The sequence below is a fragment of the Canis aureus genome, chromosome 8 (assembly GCF_053574225.1).
Source record: "Canis aureus isolate CA01 chromosome 8, VMU_Caureus_v.1.0, whole genome shotgun sequence".
Classification (NCBI taxonomy): domain Eukaryota; kingdom Metazoa; phylum Chordata; class Mammalia; order Carnivora; family Canidae; genus Canis; species Canis aureus.
The window spans coordinates 27,125,846-27,145,910 of NC_135618.1; the positions used below are offsets into that span (position 1 = coordinate 27,125,846).

Here is a 20,065-nt window from a genome sequence, read left to right on the forward strand (position 1 = left end):
CTAGTCAGAGGAAAAACAGCAAAGATTCAGAGATGAATAGGAATATGTATATGTGAGAATTATGGGGAATCTGCATGAAATGGAGCAAAAGATCCATATTATAGCAATAAGTTTGCCTAGATGAGCTGGCAATATTTGAAAGTATGAGGGTGAGAGGAACAAATGTCCAAAGCCCCGTGCTCCAAGACACAGATTTATGCCTTTCAGTGTAATAAGAATCCCAGTAACTTCAAATTAAGTAGGAACTATTTCTCACTCCCTGAATTACCTCTCATAACAGCATCACAAGCTTTGGGGAAGATGGCTTTTCTGATGCAAAATGCCCAACATCACAATAGGTGCAAATTCAGTAATTATGGGTTCTGTGGAGGGTTTCTTCCCTCCAATTAATACCAAACTCCTCAGTAAATATGGGCAAGAGGACTGAATGATGCACTCTAGAAGTCACCTGGGTTCTAAGTTCTACGATTGATTCAGATATTTAAAAGGCCAAGGCCTTCCTCAGGCTCAAACGCTAGCTCAGCATCCCACACATCAGACTGCTGGCCAGAACAATGCAGGCAGGAGATAACCTTTACTTAAATGTCGCAACACAGGGCTTTACATAGGCTTTAGCTAGTCTTTTGCTTCCTACAGGTCTAAGGAACATTAAGAAACAAAAGTCCTGGGGCACCTGAGTGGCTCAGTGGTTGGGCGTCTGCCTTTGGCTCAGGTCAGGATCCCAAGGTTCTGGGATCGAGTCCTGCATGGGGCTTGCTGCAAGGAGCCTGCTTCTTCCTCTGCCTATGTCTCTGCCTCTCTCTGTGTGTCTCTCATAAATAAATATAATCTTAAAAAAAGAAAAAAGAAACAAACAAAAGTCCTTTCCAAACAAAATGGAGAGATAGTCCTACTTAAAAAAAAAAAAAAAAGTAGATTGCCCAAAAGAATCAAATAATTGTTAATAATAGGATATTTATAACATTTATGCAACACACAAAACAGGAAAATAAGAAAAAATGCATTCAATGTCAGGATGAAGATTGAGAAAGGTATTACACTGAAATGAGGGGTTAAATATGAAAGTTAATAACATACATGTTAAAAACTGTATGCGGGAAAAAAAACTGTATGTGGTTTCCAAAAAAAGTGATTACATAAACAATTAACATGCTTCCAAGTAGAATCATAGACAGAAAAAGTATTCAAGCAACTGTAGTTATAACCTAACACTACTAAGATTTAATTTACTGGCACGTCCTTACATTTTAATAGTGCTTTGGACTTTACGAAGTACTTTCACTTGATGTTAGCAACAAACCTGTCAAATATATGGCAGCAGTAAACACCTAGTGAGCACGTAACAGTGTGGTGGTACTTTATACGCATTAATTCATTCAACACTCAGACCAAAATTCTGTGTGTGTGATAGGTGCTGCTATTATCTCCATTTGACACATGAGGAAACAGGTTTCAGAGAGTAGCTCACTGAAGGAGCTAATTTTATTTACTTGAGCTTTCCTGGTGCTGAGCACATTACATACTGCAGAGAAAGTTCTAGAAAAGATTGTGTGTGTGTGTGTGTGTGTGTGTGTGTGTACTTCAGCTTAAAGAAAGGCTTTTCCAACAGAACAAGAGAAAGAAACCTGGAATCAAATGAGTAGCTCATTATAGGATTTTATATTACAAAATCACTACCTCCATTTCTAACCCAAAAATCTATTGTCCTATAATTTTTAAATAAATACGAAACACATTGATTTCAAATTGTCTTAAATGTCTCCTTCAAAATGTAATTATAAGCAAGATTAGGAAAATGTTAACTAAGTTGAGAAAAGTAAAACAAGTTCCAAATAAGCAAGTAATTTAAAAAGTTTATACATCTTTTACCTCTAGGGTTTAGGAACACCTCAAAAATAATTCCCTATTTTCGTGGATAAAAATATATGTAATTAGTCATTATTTACTTATTTATACCTTTCTTTGTTTTCAACAGATTTAATCAAGTACAAAACAATGCAACTTATGACAAATATGTGATAAACTCAGGAGGAGAAAATTAGAGCAGGAGGGCAATAATGAAGGGGAGAGCACCAACTAGTAAACAAGATACATACTCGGAGATCCTGTACACTTGCCACAGATGTGAGAATTTTGTCTCTGAACTTTCTAATACCCTACAGAGAAACAATGTTGGCTTTTTGGGTTGCCATTTCATAAAATAAAGCAAACCACTTGCTTTGCAGAAATACACAATATCTGATGGTAAGAAGAAAAGAAAAACTCTTTTCTTTTTAATTTTCTTTATTTATTCATGAGAGACACACACACACAGAAGCAGAGACATAGGCAGAGGGAGAAACAGGATCCTCACAGGGAGCCTGATGCAGGACTCAATCCCAGGACCCAAGGATCCTGACCTGAGCCGAAGGCAGACGCTCAACCACTGAGCCACCCAGGCATCCCGAGAAGAAAAATTCTTCATACTGTTTACAAGTGACAGTCTCAACAACATTTAAATAAGACAAAAAATTTCATCAATAGAGGCAGATAGTTCCATGCCAAAGTGCAGTCTAGCATAAAAACTCTTGTCCATTGATACAGCTTTTTGTCGACTTGCCTTAAAGAAAGGATATATTTTAGAGAAGATTCCAGAAAAATTAATTTATGTATATTCACATAGTCATTCATTTATGGTATTTCTTTCAAGATCTTTTTATGTTATTATTCATCAAAGGTATATTTTATATATGGAGGGAAATGGTTAGAGAATATATTAAAGGTATTTATACCAAATGCATCTAATTTAATAAATCAAGTAGTTTTGTTCTACTTATTATAAAAATGTAGTCCTCTAAACCCTCTCCACCACCCACTTCCTGATTTCTCACAATCATCTTCAACTTCCCTGTGTCTTTTGACACTCAACTACATAGTGAAAACAAAGAAACAAACAAAAAGAAACAAAAAAATTTTTCAATGTTAGGCATTATCTACTGTCTAAAAAATAAAGATTTTGTTTTCCTTCATCTTCCCTCCATCTTTACAATATACTTCTATTATAATTTTATCTATATCAATATTCAGTATTAATTTACTATAGTTTTTAACTATAGAAGTACTATTTCCAATGGAACTATATAATATAATTGTATTTTCTTTCCTAAACATTTTTTGTTTTCCCTGAAATGAATTTATTCTTTCATTCACAAATAACCACTAAGCCCAGGACTATTCTTGCTGCTTGGGATGTGTTCATAAACAAAGCAAATGAAAAGCCCCTACCATGGTGGAATTTAAATTCTAGTAGGAAAAAAAAAAATGGCAACAAATCTTATATTAACCAATATTATAAGGAAAAAATATATACTATATTAGAAGATAATAAATTTTATGAAAGTAGGATGTAAAATTGTTAATACATGTATATAAGAATATTCTTATATATATTCAATTTCCTAGTTCCGTTATCTGAAAAGGCCTAAAAGTCTAAGACAACCCAGTTGCAATTACCTGACATCCAGATCTTGGTGTCTAAATACCATTCTCCATTGTCCATTGAAAGGTACCAGGAGTCTTTGGAGAAATGGCTGATTCCAGAGCTAAAGAAAGAAAAGTACAAGATAAGCCAGAAACACCCTGTTATGCCAAAAAGTCTGAAAGAGTTCAAAGGAGTGGTGTGGACATGCCAAAAGGACACAACGCCAATTTAAAGTGGTCCCCACTGGCCAAATCTGGCACAATGTGAATATCAAAATAAATAAAGATAGTATTGCATGGAATAGGGGGTCCATGTGTCCTCACTGATAGGAAAAAAAGATGAGGATGGAAGCTCTTTCTTCCCCCAGAAAGCCAACTAACAAATGTAGGCAGAATGATGTGATTAGAAAATTGTCATTTGGCAACCCTCACAATAACAATTGACTCAAGCCAAAATTATCAGTGATGCTGAAACTAGAAGGTAGACTCTAAGGGGAGTAACAGGATATTTGCATAGTGTCAAAGTATCTATCCAGAGGATACATATTAATTACAAAGGGTAAAATAATAACTTTGCAGGGGAAAAAACCAGGAGACACTACCTTAACCAAATAATCAAAGTTAGTATCTCTAATAATGAGACTAATTGATAGCATGTGCCTTCTGACAGAAGGTACTAAGAGGAATTCAGCATTAGATCTATAGTATTCCCACCAACCGATCATACACTGAGTCTAATCCTACGGAAACATTAGACAAATCCAAATTGAGAAACATTATCCTAAATAACTGACTCTACTCTTCAAAAATATCAATATCATAAGAGACAAAGATTCAGAAAGTGAATTAAAGAAGATTTAAGATATATTATCACCAAAGGCAACACATGACCTTGGATTTTTTTTGGGGGGGCGGTGGCTAGATACAACATTACTTGTTTAGAGCCTCCATAAAAGCTGTTTAAAAACAAATCTGAATGAAGTCTGCAGTTTATATAATCTATAATTCTATTATATTCATGTTAATTTCTTGATTTTGATAATTGCACTGTGCTTATATAGAAGATTTTCCTTTTTTAGGAAATGGACATGAAAATATTCAGAAATAAAAAGCAATCATCTCTGCAACTTACTCTTAAATGGTTTGGGAAAAAAAATAATGCAGTACGAGTTATACCATGTTTGATCATTGAAAGGGCTCATCACACGGTGTATTCACGTAAGACTGTTAAAGAGTAAAAGATGGGGACGCCTGGGTGGCTCAGTAGTAGAGCATCTGCCTTTGGCTCAGGACGTGATCCTATGGTCCAGGGATGGAGTCCTGCATCGGGCTCCCTGCATGGAGCCTGCTTCTCCCTCTGCCTATGTCTCTGCCTCTCTCTGTGTGTCTCTCATGAATAAATAAATAAAATCTTTTTAAAAATGGTTTCTAGTCAGATAGAGGAAAAACAGCAAAGATTCAGAGATGAGTAGGAATATATGTATATGTAAGAATTATGGGGAATCTGCATGAAATGGAGCACAAGATCCATTGCTTTAAACTACTTTTTCTAAAAAACAAACAAATAAATAAATAAATAAACTACTTTTTCTTTTTCTCTGTTTCACATATTATTCATTGATTGAATATATACTTTCTGAAAAAGAAGCTAAATTGCAGAACACACACACACAAAAATCACAAATTCTAAAATGTTAAAATTATTATAGATTCTAAAGTAATACTTTCACTTAAGGTAGCTTAAAATATTAATGAAAATGAACATCACTTAATGGGATGCCAAGGTGACACAGTCACTTAAGCCTCTGAATCTTGATTTCAGTTAATGTCATGATCTTGGGGTCGTGGGATTGAGCCCCACATTGGGCTTTATACTCTGTACCAATTTGCTTGTCCCTAGCCCTGTCCCCCCCAAATAAATAAACAAAATATTTTTTAAAAGAGAAAGAAAGAAAACTTTACTACCAATGAAAATTTTTAACCTCTATACATTTAAGGAACGTATTTTTCTGTAATAAAATTCTGGGCTAGGTAACAAGACACCAAAATCAATAAATCATAGTCACCAATCTCTCGGAGATTACAGGTTTCTGGGTAAGTCAAATATGAAAATAAACAAGCAGTTACAATGCAAAAGTCTCCTCATCACCTCCAAAATAAAATAGGAATAAGAAAAACAATTTTTGCCCTCAGAAATCAACACTTAATCTATCAAAGTGGAGATCTGCAAATTCCACTTAAAGAAATAGACTGGTCTCCAGGCCCACAAAATTTAGACTATAATCTTATTTAAGTGCAATAAAATAATAAAGAAAGTGCCAATCATACAAGGGATAGTTCAGCCATTTAAATATAGAAAGAAAATGAGAATCATATACAGGCAAAAAAGAGGAAAAGTTTGGGAGCTTTCATCCAAATACCATCCAGAAAGAGTTTTATCAGGCTTGCAGGCTTATCTGCTCTGCCTACAATATATCTTTGTTGCTGAGATGGTTATGTCCAGTTAAGGGAGCCTAATGCCATAAAATATTGAAATTATATAATGTATATAAATCCCCTTGTACTGATTCCATGTTTCTCAAGCATCTCTCTGATAATCTGGCTCTCAGTACAGCTTATCTACAGGGAGCAAATGTACTTATCAGACAAATGTGAATGTAAAGTCAGCTTCACAGATGTTCCTCATTTTAAATTCACAAAATGGCCTCTGCTGGGCCTCTTAGTGTGAGTTAGCATCTTTATGTCCAATCATTCTTATTAACTGAAACATGGCTGAGGCTAGTTTCTGAGCACACGAGGCCAAGAGTCTGGTCTTAGACTATAGTGAGGTCACTGGGCAAACAAATAAATATGACCTTGTGGCCATCTGTCTAGGTGACCAACTGACCTTCCATATTAAAACACCTCTTCATTCTCATTGCATGTGTTCTGAAATCTTCAAGAGCAATAAGGACCATATCAGAGATGTATGTGTAGTATATCTAACTCTGCCTAGAGTACATTACAGGGGGATGGGAGAGTAGGAGCTTACACTTCAGCTGAGGCTTGACTTTGCCAGGTGGCTAACAGAGGAAAGAATATTCTAGGAAAAAGAAGTTTCCATTGCAAAAAGCTGAACATGTGGGAAAACATGGGAAGAGCAGAGTTTGGAATTCCTAAAATATGGAATATGCCTGGGGAAGGGGTGATGGATGACATTGGAAAATGTAGAACATGACAAAATTATGAGGAATTTTGTATATTTTTCCAATTATATAATGTATTCAATGACTACCATGTGCTAGGTCCTATGATAGACCTTTGAGATACATTATTGAGTGGGCCATTGGGCTTTAGAGTGAAATTAATGGAGACCAAAAAAAGATTAATCAGAGAACTGGTATGTATTTTTGAAAGGCATTTGATGTAATTGATAAAGTGCAGAAGAGAGTTTACATAGTAGCAGGCCAGAGATCGGTATTCTTAGAAAGACCTGCTTGCAATGTTGATCTTTGGCTGGTGTCTGGAAACTTGGATTTTAGAAAGGTTCCCAACATTCCCTAACTGATTAGAATGGCTCATTGTACTCAAACTGTTTACACCAACAATAAGGTTTCTGCTGAATATAAATCCTTCTCCCCTTCTGGGAATCTGGAATTTTCATATGTGTTAGGCAGATAGATGTTGCTTATATGACCGGCCAGTCACCAATAAAAACCTGAGACACTGAGCCTCTAATGAGCTGCCAGATAGACAACATTTCATATATGTTGTCACAATTTAATGCTAAAGAAATGAAATCTGTCCTGTGAGTTGCCACAATGAGATAACTCTTGGAAGCTTATTCCTGATACCTCTGGAATTCACTTCATGTACCTTTTCCCTTTGTTGATTTTGTTTTGTATCACCCAGTTATAAATAAATCTTAGCTGTGAGTATAGGCATATGCTGAGTTCTGCATGTTCTCCTAGTAAATCATTAAAGCTAGATGTGGTTTGGGGGATCTCCAACACAGATAGGAGAGCGAGACTGGATATGGATGGAAATGCAAGGAGTAGTTGATGATCAGAAAAAAATTCAAAAGCAATACTTGGAAATTTTTTAATGAGCTACTAGATAAACAATATTATTATTATCAAGCAATTTTTTTTTAAATTCTGAGAAGAAGAAAATTTGGGAAGCAATGACTTACATTTTAAATATAATGTATTTAAGGGTGCCTGGGTGGCTCAGTCTATTAAGTATCTGCCTTCAGCTCAGATCATATCTCAGGGTCCCTGCTCAACAAGGAGTCTGCTTCTCCCTCTCCCTGCACCCTGCCCCTTTGCTCGTGCTCTCTCTCTCTCTCTCAAATAAATAAATAAAATCTTTTCTTAAAAAATCTACTGTATTTAAATTAGCTGTTTTATATCTAAAGAGGACAGTTTAATAGATGATAATAAACATGGGCTTAGAAACCAGGATAGGGATACTGAAAAAAAATATGTATGTGAGACTCATTGGCATGTAGGAGGGTATCTATCCTATACCTAAGGATGATTTACAAAATGAAGAGAAAGAACCATAAAGAATATCAACATTTAAGAGGTACATGAAAGAAGAGGATCCTACAGAAGAAATATAATTGTGATAAAACTTTAAAGAACAGTATCAAATGCCACAGAAAATCAAATATGGAGATACCTGAACATTGCCCACAGGATTTGCCATACTAGAGGTTTCTAAAGACCTTGGAGGGAGCAGCTTTGCTAGTGTATGTGGAAGAACATAACAGAGGGAGAAACCAGGTTAATAAATGAGTAGGAAAAAGAAAATGAGAACCCCAAAAATAACTAAGAATGACACCCTGGAGCACAGATAAAGGGCTTTTTTCTTTGCCACTAAATATACATGACAGATATATAAATATATATATGTATTTATATATGAGAATCTTGGACACATTTTAAGTTTAAGGAATAAAACTAAAATTAATAGAAGTCTGAAGACACAGAAGACTCAGTTGGGTTGCTAACATATGACTATATTCTTATGAATTATCCTAGTCCTTAACTGATTAACAAAGAACAGCTGAATGGCATACCTGGGAGGTCATGTATGTGACACACGTTGATACACTGGACATCCCAGCAGAGTATGTGCTTACAGGTATTATAAAAATGAAGGTATGTGGATGTGAGCCCTGTCTTATTAGCCCATTCCAATCCTAGGCATAAGTAAGTCTATCAATGAAATATATTTATTTCCTCATTAGATTTCACCCTCACCAAATCTCTTTGGCCCTGAAATTCCTATTTTGCTCACTCACATCAGGTCCTCAATACCTTCCCTGTTCATAGGTTAAGAGAAAATTAACATAAGGTCTTTAACAAATGCATTCAGAAACTCTCACAAAAATAGATGATAGTTGAGCTTTAGGATCTAATAACTATTTTCTTAGCTGCAATTGTAGGAAATGAAGTGTTTTAAATTATAGTTCCTGAAAGCTTGATGAGGTTAATTTCATTAATTTCAGTCATAAATCCAACCTACAACCACATAGACAAGATTTTCCCGAACAGAGTATATTTCACATCTTTTTAGCCTTTTCCCAAAAGTTAAAGTTAAATAAGTTTATAATTAAATGTAATTTTATTATTTTTCCTTTATAAGATTATTCATATAAATAAATGCACAAATAAAAATGTAAAATGTCAGACATTGGGCAGAAAATGAAAGTCACAGTTTATATAAAATACTGAAGACCCTTCATTTCTGTCAGAATGTAGAATGAAAAGGTAGAGGCCAAGATGTCAAATTCAAATTAAAATGACCTCCAGTTAAATGACAGAAAAGGTAAAACATAACAAAATAAAACAAAAACTTACCTACCAAGCTCTTAAAGAAAGTACCCTAGTCTCTATGGTAAACTGTTAGCCATTTATAGAGAAAAAAGATAAAATGGTAGCCATTATCTTCTCAGTATCACATAACCTACTTGTGCCCATGCTAAAAACAAATTGATAATAACTTATATTCACTATTTACTATACCCCAGGCACTATACTAACCACTTTATAAGATTTGTCTCAACCAGAAGTATGGATATGATCACTATTCCCATTCAACAGATGAGGTGACTGAAACTTGGACAGGGTTGAGTAACTAAGGCAAGATGCCCACTAATTAGTAAGCAAAGAAGTCAGGATTTGATCTCCACAGCGTAATTATTTACCACTGCACCAAGTCTCATTACTACAAGGTAGAAAGTGTTGGGGTTTCCCTGGTCTGGCAGGATTGGATATTTATAGAAGCCTGGTGCAGAGGTAAAATTACTTCCCTTCTTTGAGGCACTCCTATAGAGAGGGGGGAAGTTCTGGTTCAGTGATGAGATTTTAGCCAACAAAACTCTCAACAAATTATCACCTCATCAAACCTCATAACAATCCTATGAGATAGATAGGGCAGGCCTTAACTCCATTCCACAGATGAGGGACTTGAAGTCAGGTTGATAAGAACTCGAAGGACTCAGGGCCTTTGTTTCCAGGACAATGCCATTACCATTATAACACACTACTTAAAGGGACACTCATGGATAATTAGGAGAGGGTAAGTCAGACATCCACAGTGTATACATACATTCAACTCTGAAAGAAAACTTACTGATTATCCCTAAAGGAAATGTGAGGGTTCCGTGACAATTTTTCAGCTGACTTGGAGAAAGGCAATATATACTGATCTTCTGCCCAAAACTGTTAAAGCTTTTCCTGCAACTCCTTGGAAGGAATCCTGAGCTTCCCACTCTGGGAGAGTGCTGACTTCAGCCCTGCAAGTGGTAAGAAATGCCTGAGGGATGTGCTCTAGTACAGAAATCAAAGGGCAAAGGGCTGGCTGGCACTCTGAGGCATAGGAGCTGGCAGAGGTTGGGGGAAATGATGATGCTTCGAGATTTCCAACAAATCCTTTCCAAGAATGATGGAAAATTAAGGATGGCACCTATTGACAAAAAGCATTCTATAACCAATATATAAGATGTCTGGGTGCCAATACCTCCTAGAATGGCTATATGGACCATCATTGGTGACTTTTGTATTTTTAGGTACTTAGGAAGTAAGTGAAGGGGTATATTCCTGCTCTATGATGCTCCAGTTGAGTCCAAATTTAAAATATGACCATGCAATTGATAGCTAGCTTTTCTCCTTGGCATTTGATCTCCAACCAAACGTAGATAAAAAATAGATTGTGCCCTTGTGCACTTTTCAAGTTACATTTTAGGAATGAAAGAAAGGGAAAGGGGCGAGGAAAGGAAACCTTTGGAGAAAATCAACCAAAAGAATTTTTTCATGTAGCTATAAATAAATAAAAAGATCCATTTTAAAAAATAATAACTAAAATTAAGATATGAATAAGAAAGGAATTCACTTATATTGTTTATTTTTTAACTAGTGAAGCTGAAAACCTTCTTATTCTTATTCATTTATGGAAATGATTTTCTGGTTTGATAACCAAAACTTCTTGAAAATGGTAAATGCACAGATGTGGAAAGGCCACAATTCTGCCTTTAAATGACACATAGATGCTACTAAAGCAGTGACAGAGAGCTGTTTCTGGTGTGATGATGTAAGCAGACTCAACTACATGGAGCACCTACCGAGTATCCATCACTATGCCGGCCATTTTTCAGGAAGAAAGGTCTTTTCCACCCTTTGCAAGAAGAGATTTGGCTCTCCTCTCACATTGAGCCTGCACCTGTGAATTCAGGTTAATGTAGAATAGGTACATCTAGTTGACAAAAAAGGTCTACAAGGAGCGACAAAATTGAATTTGGGGGAAGAAACAGAGTGGCATATTTCGTTTACAGGGCTTGTAATGTGAATTACTTCCTAAATACCTAAAAATACAAAAGTCTCCAATGATGGTCCATATAGCCATTCTAGGAGATAGTGGCAACGAGACATCTCATATATTGGTTATAGAATTCATTCAGCCAGACAATAGAAGATGGCGGAAGAGTGGGGTCCCCAAGTCACCTGTCCCCACCAAATTACCTAGAAAACCTTCAAATTATCCTGAAAATCTATGAATTCGGCCTGAGATTTAAAGAGAGACCAGCTGGAATGCTACAGTGAGATGAGTTCGCGCTTCTACCAAGGTAGGAAGACGGGGAAAAAGAAATAAAGACACAAAAGGCCTCCAAGGGGGAGGGGCCCCGCGAGGAGCCGGGCTGAGGCCGGGGCGAGTGTCCCCAGGACAGGAGAGCCCCGTCCCGGAGGAGCAGGAGCTGCACCGACCTTCCCGGGCGGAAAGGGGCTCGCAGGGAGGTGGAGCAGGACCCAGGAGGGCGGGGATGCCCTCGGGCTCCCGGGGACAGTAACAGACACCTGCGCCCCGGGAGATGCGCCGAGCTCCCTAAGGGCTGCAGCGCGCACGGCGGGACCCGGAGCAGCTCGGAGGGGCTCGGGGGCGGCTCCGCGGAGGGGGCTGCGGGGCGGGAGCAGCTCGGGGGGCTCGGGGGCGGCTCCGCGGAGGGGGCTGCGGGGCGGGAGCAGCTTGGGGGGGGGGCTCGGGGGTGGCTCCGCGGAGGGGGCTGCGGGGCGGGAGCAGCTTGGGGGGGGAGCTCGGGGGTGGCTCCGCGGAGGGGGCTACGGGGCGGGAGCGCGAATCCAACAGCGCAGGCCCCGGAGCACAGGGCGCCGGGACACAGCCCAGGATCCGGCCTCCCCCGGGACAGGCAGAGGCCGGGAGGGCCCAGGACAGCGAGGACGCTCCTGCCCCAGCTGAGCAGATCAGCGGCCCCGCCCCGGAGCCTCCAGGCCCTGCAGAGGAGAGCTCTGGAGTCACTGCAGGGGCTGACTCCAGGGCTCCAGAGCTGGCCCCGCCACTGGGGTTGGGGCCTCCTGGGGCCTCACGGGGTAAACAACCCCCACTGAGACCTGCACCAGGCAGGGGCAGAGCAGCTCCCCCAAGTGCTAACACCTGAAAATCAGCACAGCAGGCCCCTCCCCCAGAACACCAGCTAGACGGACAACTTCCAGGGGAAGTCAAGGGACTTAAAGTACACAGAATCAGATGATACTCCCCCGTGGGTTTTTTGGTTTTTGGTTTTTGGTTTTTTTGTTTTGTTTTGTTTTGTTTTGCTTTGTTTTGCTTTTTGATTTGTTTGCTTCCCCCACCCTTTTTTTCCCTTTCTTTCTTTTTCTTTCTCTTTTTCTTCTTTTTTTTTCTTTTCTTCCTTTTTTTTCCTCTTTCTCTTTTCTTTCCTTCTTTCTCTCCTCTCTTTTTCTCCTTTTCCCAATACAACTTGCTTTTGGCCACTCTGCACTGAGCAAAATGACTAGAAGGAAAACCTCACCTCAAAAGAAAGAATCAGAAACAGTCCTCTCTCCCACAGAGTTACAAAATCTGGATTACAATTCAATGTCAGAAAGCCAATTCAGAAGCACTATTATACAGCTACTGGTGGCTCTAGAAAAAAGTATAAAGGACTCAAGAGACTTCATGACTGCAGAATTTAAAGCTAATCAGGCAGAAATTAAAAATCAATTGAATGAGATCCAATACAAACAACGTCTTACCGACGAGCGTTAACGAGGTGGAAGAACGAGTGAGTGACATAGAAGACAAGTTGATGGCAAAGAGGGAAACTGAGGAAAAAAGAGACAATTAAGAGACCATGAAGATAGATTAAGGGAAATAAACGACAGCCTGAGGAAGAAAAACCAAGTTTAATTGGTGTTCCCGAGGGCGCCGAAAGGGACAGAGGGCCAGAATATGTATTTGAACAAATTCTAGCTGAAAACTTTCCTAATCTGGGAAGGGAAACAGGCATTCAGATCCAGGAAATAGAGAGATCCCCGCCTAAAATCAATAAAAACCGTTCAACACCTCGACATTTAATAGTGAAGCTTGCAAATTCCAAAGATAAAGAGAAGATCCTTAAAGCAGCAAGAGACAAGAAATCCCTGACTTTTATGGGGAGGAGTATTAGGGTAACAGCAGACCTCTCCACAGAGACCTGGCAGGCCAGAAAGGGCTGGCAGGATATATTCAGGGTCCTAAATGAGAAGAACATGCAACCAAGAATACTTTATCCAGCAAGGCTCTCATTCAAAATGGAAGGAGAGATAAAGAGCTTCCAAGACAGGCAGCAACTGAAAGAATATGTGACCTCCAAACCAGCTCTGCAAGAAATTTTAAGGGGGACTCTTAAAATTCCCCTTTAAGAAGAAGTTCAGTGGAACAATCCACAAAAACAAGGACTGAATAGATATCATGATGACACTAAACTCATATCTCTCAATAGTAACTCTGAACGTGAACGGGCTTAATGACCCCATCAAAAGGCGCAGGGTTTCAGACTGGATAAAAAAGCAGGACCCATCTATTTGCTGTCTACAAGAGACTCATTTTAGACAGAAGGACACCTACAGCCTGAAAATAAAAGGTTGGAGAACCATTTACCATTCGAATGGTCCTCAAAAGAAAGCAGGGGTAGCCATCCTTATATCAGATAAACTAAAATTTACCCCGAAGACTGTAGTGAGAGATGAAGAGGGACACTACATCATACTTAAAGGATCTATCCAACAAGAGGGCTTAACAATCCTCAATATATATGCCCCGAATGTGGGAGCTGCCAAATATATAAATCAATTAATAACCAAAGTGAAGAAATACTTAGATAACAATACACTTATACTTGGTGACTTCAATCTAGCTCTTTCTATACTCGATAGGTGTTCTAAGCACAACATCTCCAAAGAAACGAGAGCTTTAAATGATACACTGGACCAGATGGATTTCACAGATATCTACAGAACTTTACATCCAAACTCAACTGAATACACATTCTTCTCAAGCGCACATGGAACTTTCTCCAGAATAGACCACATACTGGGTCACAATTCAGGTCTGAACCGATACCAAAAGATTGGGATCGTCCCCTGCATATTCTCAGACCATAATGCCTTGAAATTAGAACTAAATCCCAACAAGAAGTTTGGAAGGACCTCAAACACGTGGAGGTTAAGGACCATCCTGCTAAAAGATGAAAGGGTCAACCAGGAAATTAAGGAAGAATTAAAAAGATTCATGGAAACTAATCAGAATGAAGATACAACCGTTCAAAATCTTTGGGATGCAGCAAAAGCAGTCCTAAGGGGGAAATACATCGCAATACAAGCATCCATTCAAAAACTGGAAAGAACTCAAATACAAAAGCTAACCTTACACCTAAAGGAGCTAGAGAAAAAACAGCAGATAGATCCTACACCCAGGAGAAGATGAGAGTTAATAAAGATTCGAGCAGAACTCAACGAAATCAAGACCAGAAAAACTGTGGAACAGATCAACAGAACCAGGAGTTGGTTCTTTGAAAGAATTAATAAGATAGACAAACCATTAGCCAGCCTTATTAAAAAGAAGAGAGAGAAGACTCAAATTAATAAAATCATGAATGAGAAAGGAGAGATCACTACCAACACCAGGGAAATACAAACGATTTTAAAAACATATTATGAACAGCTATACGCCAATAAATTAGGCAATCTAGAAGAAATGGACGCATTCCTGGAAAGCCACAAACTACCAAAACTGGAACAGGAAGAAATAGAAAACCTTAACAGGCCAATAACCAGGGAGGAAATTGAAGCAGTCATCAAACAACTCCCAAAACACAAGAGTCCAGGGCCAGATGGCTTCCCAGGGGAATTCTATCAAACGTTTAAAGAAGAAATAATACCTATTCTCCTAAAGCTGTTTGGAAAGATAGAAAGAGATGGAGTACTTCCAAATTCGTTCTATGAAGCCAGCATCACCTTAATTCCAAAACCAGACAAAGACCCAACCAAAAAGGAGAATTACAGACCAATATCCCTGATGAACATGGATGCAAAAATTCTCAACAAGATACTGGCCAATAGGATCCAACAGTACATTAAGAAAATTATTCACCATAACCAAGTAGGATTTATCCCCGGGACACAAGGCTGGTTCAACACCCGTAAAACAATCAATGTGATTCATCATATCAGCAAGAGAAAAACCAAGAACCATATGATCCTCTCATTAGATGCAGAGAAAGCATTTGACAAAATACAGCATCCATTCCTGATCAAAACTCTTCAGAGTGTAGGGATAGAGGGAACATTCCTCAACATCTTAAAAGCCATCTATGAAAAGCCCACAGCAAATATCATTCTCAATGGGGAAGCACTGGGAGCCTTTCCTCTAAGATCAGGAACAAGACAGGGATGTCCACTCTCACCACTACTATTCAACATAGTACTGGAAGTCCTAGCCTCAGCAATCAGACAACAAAAAGACATTAAAGGCATTCAAATTGGCAAAGAAGAAGTCAAACTCTCCCTCTTCGCCGATGACATGATACTCTACATAGAAAACCCAAAAGTCTCCACCCCAAGATTGCTAGAACTCATACAGCAATTTGGTAGCGTGGCAGGATACAAAATCAATGCCCAGAAATCAGTGGCATTTCTATACACTAACAATGAGACTGAAGAAAGAGAAATTAAGGAGTCAATCCCATTTACAATTGCACCCAAAAGCATAAGATACCTAGGAATAAACCTCACCAAAGAGGTAAAGGATCTATACCCTCAAAACTATAGAACACTTCTGAAAGAAATTGAGGAAGACACAAAGAGATGGAAAAATATTCCATGCTCATGGATTGGCAGAATTAATATTGTGAAAATGTCAATGTTACCCAGGGCAATATACACGTTTAATGCAATCCCTATCAAAATACCATGGACTTTCTTCAGAGAGTTAGAACAAATTATTTTAAGATTTGAGTGGAATCAGAAAAGACCCCGAATAGCCAGGGGAATTTTAAAAAAGAAAACCATATCTGGGGGCATCACAAAGCCAGATTTCAGGTTGTACTACAAAGCTTGGTCATCAAGACAGTGTGGTACTGGCACAAAAACAGACACATAGATCAGTGGAACAGAATAGAGAATCCAGAAGTGGACCCTGAACTTTATGGTCAACTAATATTCGATAAAGGTGGAAAGACTATCCACTGGAAGAAAGACAGTCTCTTCAATAAATGGTGCTGGGAAAATTGGACATCCACATGCAGAAGAATGAAACTAGACCACTCTCTTTCACCATACACAAAGATAAACTCCAAATGGATGAAAGGTCTAAATGTGAGACAAGATTCCATCAAAATCCTAGAGAAGAACACAGGCAACACCCTTTTTGAACTCGACCACAGTAACTTCTTGCAAGATACATCCACGAAGGCAAAAAAAACAAAAGCAAAAATGAACTATTGGGACTTCATCAAGATAAGAAGCTTTTGCACAGCAAAGGATACAGTCAACAAAACTAAAAGACAACCTACAGAATGGGAGAAGATATTTGCAAATGACATATCAGATAAAGGGCTAGTTTCCAAGATCTATAAAGAACTTATTAAACTCAACACCAAAGAAACAAACAATCCAATCATGAAATGGGCAAAAGACATGAACAGAAATCTCACAGAGGAAGACATAGACATGGCCAACATGCACATGAGAAAATGCTCTGCATCACTTGCCATCAGGGAAATACAAATCAAAACCACAATGAGATCCCACCTCACACCAGTGAGAATGGGGAAAATTAACAAGGCAGGAAACCACAAATGTTGGAGAGGATGCGGAGAAAAGGGAACCCTCTTACACTGTTGGTGGGAATGTGAACTGGTGCAGCCACTCTGGAAAACTGTGTGGAGGCTCCTCAAAGAGTTAAAAATAGACCTGCCCTACGACCCAGCAATTGCACTGTTGGGGATTTACCCCAAAGATACAGATGCAATGAAACGCAGGGACACCTGCACCCCGATGTTTATAGCAGCAATGTCCACAATAGCCAAGCTGTGGAAGGAGCCTCGGGGTCCATCGAAAGATGAATGGATAAAGAAGATGTGGTTTATGTATACAATGGAATATTACTCAGCTATTAGAAATGACAAATACCCACCATTTGCTTCAACGTGGATGGAACTGGAGGGTATTATGCTGAGTGAAATAAGTCAGTCGGAGAAGGACAAACATTATATGTTCTCATTCATTTGGGGAATATAAATAATAGTGAAAGGGAATAGAAGGGAAGGGAGAAGAAATGTGTGGGAAATATCAGAAAGGGAGACAGAACGTAAAGACTGCTAACTCTGGGAAACAAACTAGGGGTGGTAGAAGGGGAGGAGGGCGGGGGATGGGAGTGAATGGGTGACGGGCACTGGGGGTTATTCTGTATGTTGGTAAATTGAACACCAATAAAAAATAAATTAAAAAAAAGAAAATCAGACAATAAACATAAATAAATTAGAAAAAAAAAGAATTCATTCAGCTATGAATAATAACTGAATAATCCCAGGATACCTGGATGGCTTAGTTGGTTAAACTTCTGACTCTTGATTTCAGCTCAGGTTATGATCTCAGGGTCCTGGGATCAAGCCCCAAGTCATCAGGTTCCATGCTCCAGGGAGAATCTGCTGGGGATCCATTCTCTCTTTGCTCCTCCCCCAACTCATGTGCACTTTCTTTCTCTCTCTCTCTCTCTCTCTCTAACAAATAATTTTTTTTAAAAAAGAAGCAATCCCTTAACCCCCACCCCAAATGTAACACTAGCTTAAAGAAATTCAGACAGTTTTGCATACAAAACAAGAGGTTCTCAGTAGGAAATCCAGGGCCAATTCAGCAACTGTACAATGTCACCGGGAGCCAGGCTCATTCCGGCCTTCCATTTCACTACTTCCATGTTCACTTTTGTTTGTATATTTACCTCATTATCCAGAACTGAGTTCATGTTCTGGGGAAGGGGAAAGGTGAACACTGCAGGGTAAAAGGCATGTGCAAGCTGATCCCTCCCTCTTTTAAAGATCTTTCTTAGAACCTTCATCCAGTAAAAAACCTTCTACCAGAAAATATCTATAACTTGTATTGTTACTTCAGTTAGATCTCTGCTCAAATCATGTATCCTCAGATACACTATCAGTGACCCTTCTATTCAAATAGTTTCCCTCCACTCTCTATTTATCTTGACTTTTCTTCATAACACAGAATGGTACTAGAGAGTGTATTTTATATTCATTTTTGTTATCTCCCATTAGATCATAAAATTCCCAGAATCTTGTCTCATTTGGTTACCATTGAAACCCTAGAACTTAGAATGGTACATACATAACATGTTGTAGGATCTTACTCATTATTAATTCAAAGAATAAATGAATCTCTGAAATTAATTCAAGAATGTTATAAACGAAAACTGGCAGAGATCAGTACAATGTACTGATGTACTTGAGAAAGTGACTAAAGCCACATGCAAAAATGATTAAGACAGATCAGGTCCTATACTGATAATGTAAACATCAGTTATATAAACTAAAATATACTTTTGGTTCTTGTCCTAAAAGGAATTCTTCATATGTGCATTGTCTTCCTATGAAGGAAGAGATTTATGTAGTTCTGAGTTTTATCTTGTGGGTTCCATGGGAATAGCATGCTTTATGTAACTGGTCAACCAATTTAAGAATATTTCAAATATGTCCTAGATGAAACAACTTCCAGAGACCCTAATTGGTATTGCTGGTTTTAGATATAGTCCTGAAAATCATAAAGTTGAATATCAACAAACACAATGAGGAAAGGAAATAATGATGTGAATATTCTACAATCAAAAAATGAAATTTTGATACTACACCAATCATTCATTCTCTAACTGTGCAGAAGAGAGCATGTGTTTAATTGAAAGAGTTTAATTTCAACAAATTAAAAATGTGTAAGTAGGCATAAGCAAGAACCCACTGACTCTGAAAGAAACAAATTATTAACAATGGTTGTTGAATCAATTCCAAGAATATTTTAAATAGTTTTTGATCCCCTTTGTTAGGAAAATTTAGAAATAGACACATCTTACATAAAGGTTGAACTATAAGACCACTTTAGATACTGCTCTAGACTGAATTATGACCCTCCCCCTCAAAATTCATTTATCAGGTCCTAACCCCCAGTGTGATCCAGGATATTCACATGGCAGTGACATGTTGGCGTGCTTTCAAGAGAAAAAGCAGAAGCATGCATAACCTCCTGAGGCCCAAGCTCAGAAGTAGCACAGTGTGATTAGTAGCACGTTCTAATCGGCCAAAGCAAATCACAGACCAGGCACATGGAGCAAGGAAATAGATTTACCTCTTGAAGGAAGAATCTGCAAGGTCACACTGTAAAGGCCATGGACACAGGGAGGCTGTTAATTGTGACCTTCAATGCAATTGATTCACATTAGAGTACCTGAAAAAGCAATTTACAAATGAATATGTGAGTGGAAATGGAAGTGGGGGGGGGGGCACCATATGCAGATAAATCAGAGCTGACATTACTTAAGTGTAATTATCGTAATTTAAGTAATAGTTCTACATATACAGGAGTAAGAGTGGAGAGAGTATTCTAATTTTCTTAATGAAAGAAAATTCACTTCTTTAAAAAAAAATTAAAGGAATCTAAATGAGAAGGATCTTAATTGCATAACCTTAACATGGAGATTTTCACCGTCTGAAGTAAATCAATTCATGTTGTGCTGAAATCTGTGAGATTCATTTTTCCTTTCCTGTTGAATGAATATTTCTTTGTAATAA

General features: G+C 38.4%; 1 protein-coding gene across 26 annotated transcripts in view; it reads right to left on the reverse strand.

The window, feature by feature from the left end:
- Positions 1-19,724, reverse strand: part of LOC144318534 (uncharacterized) — a 49,851-nt gene extending 30,127 nt beyond the window's left edge. For 10 of the 26 annotated variants that reach the window (XR_013384541.1, XR_013384532.1, XR_013384530.1 and 7 more), the window contains exons 1-2: positions 18,217-18,576; positions 3,493-3,581 (exon numbers count right to left, since the gene is read on the reverse strand). Coding sequence is in view for 6 of the 26 variants with exons in the window: in XM_077905565.1 (XP_077761691.1) it covers positions 3,493-3,581; positions 18,217-18,221 (94 nt within the window). In the remaining 20 variants the exon portion in view is untranslated. The other 16 variants (XR_013384537.1, XR_013384533.1, XR_013384531.1 and 13 more) reach the window with 8 other exon arrangements.
- Positions 19,725-20,065: the final 341 nt, after the last annotated feature.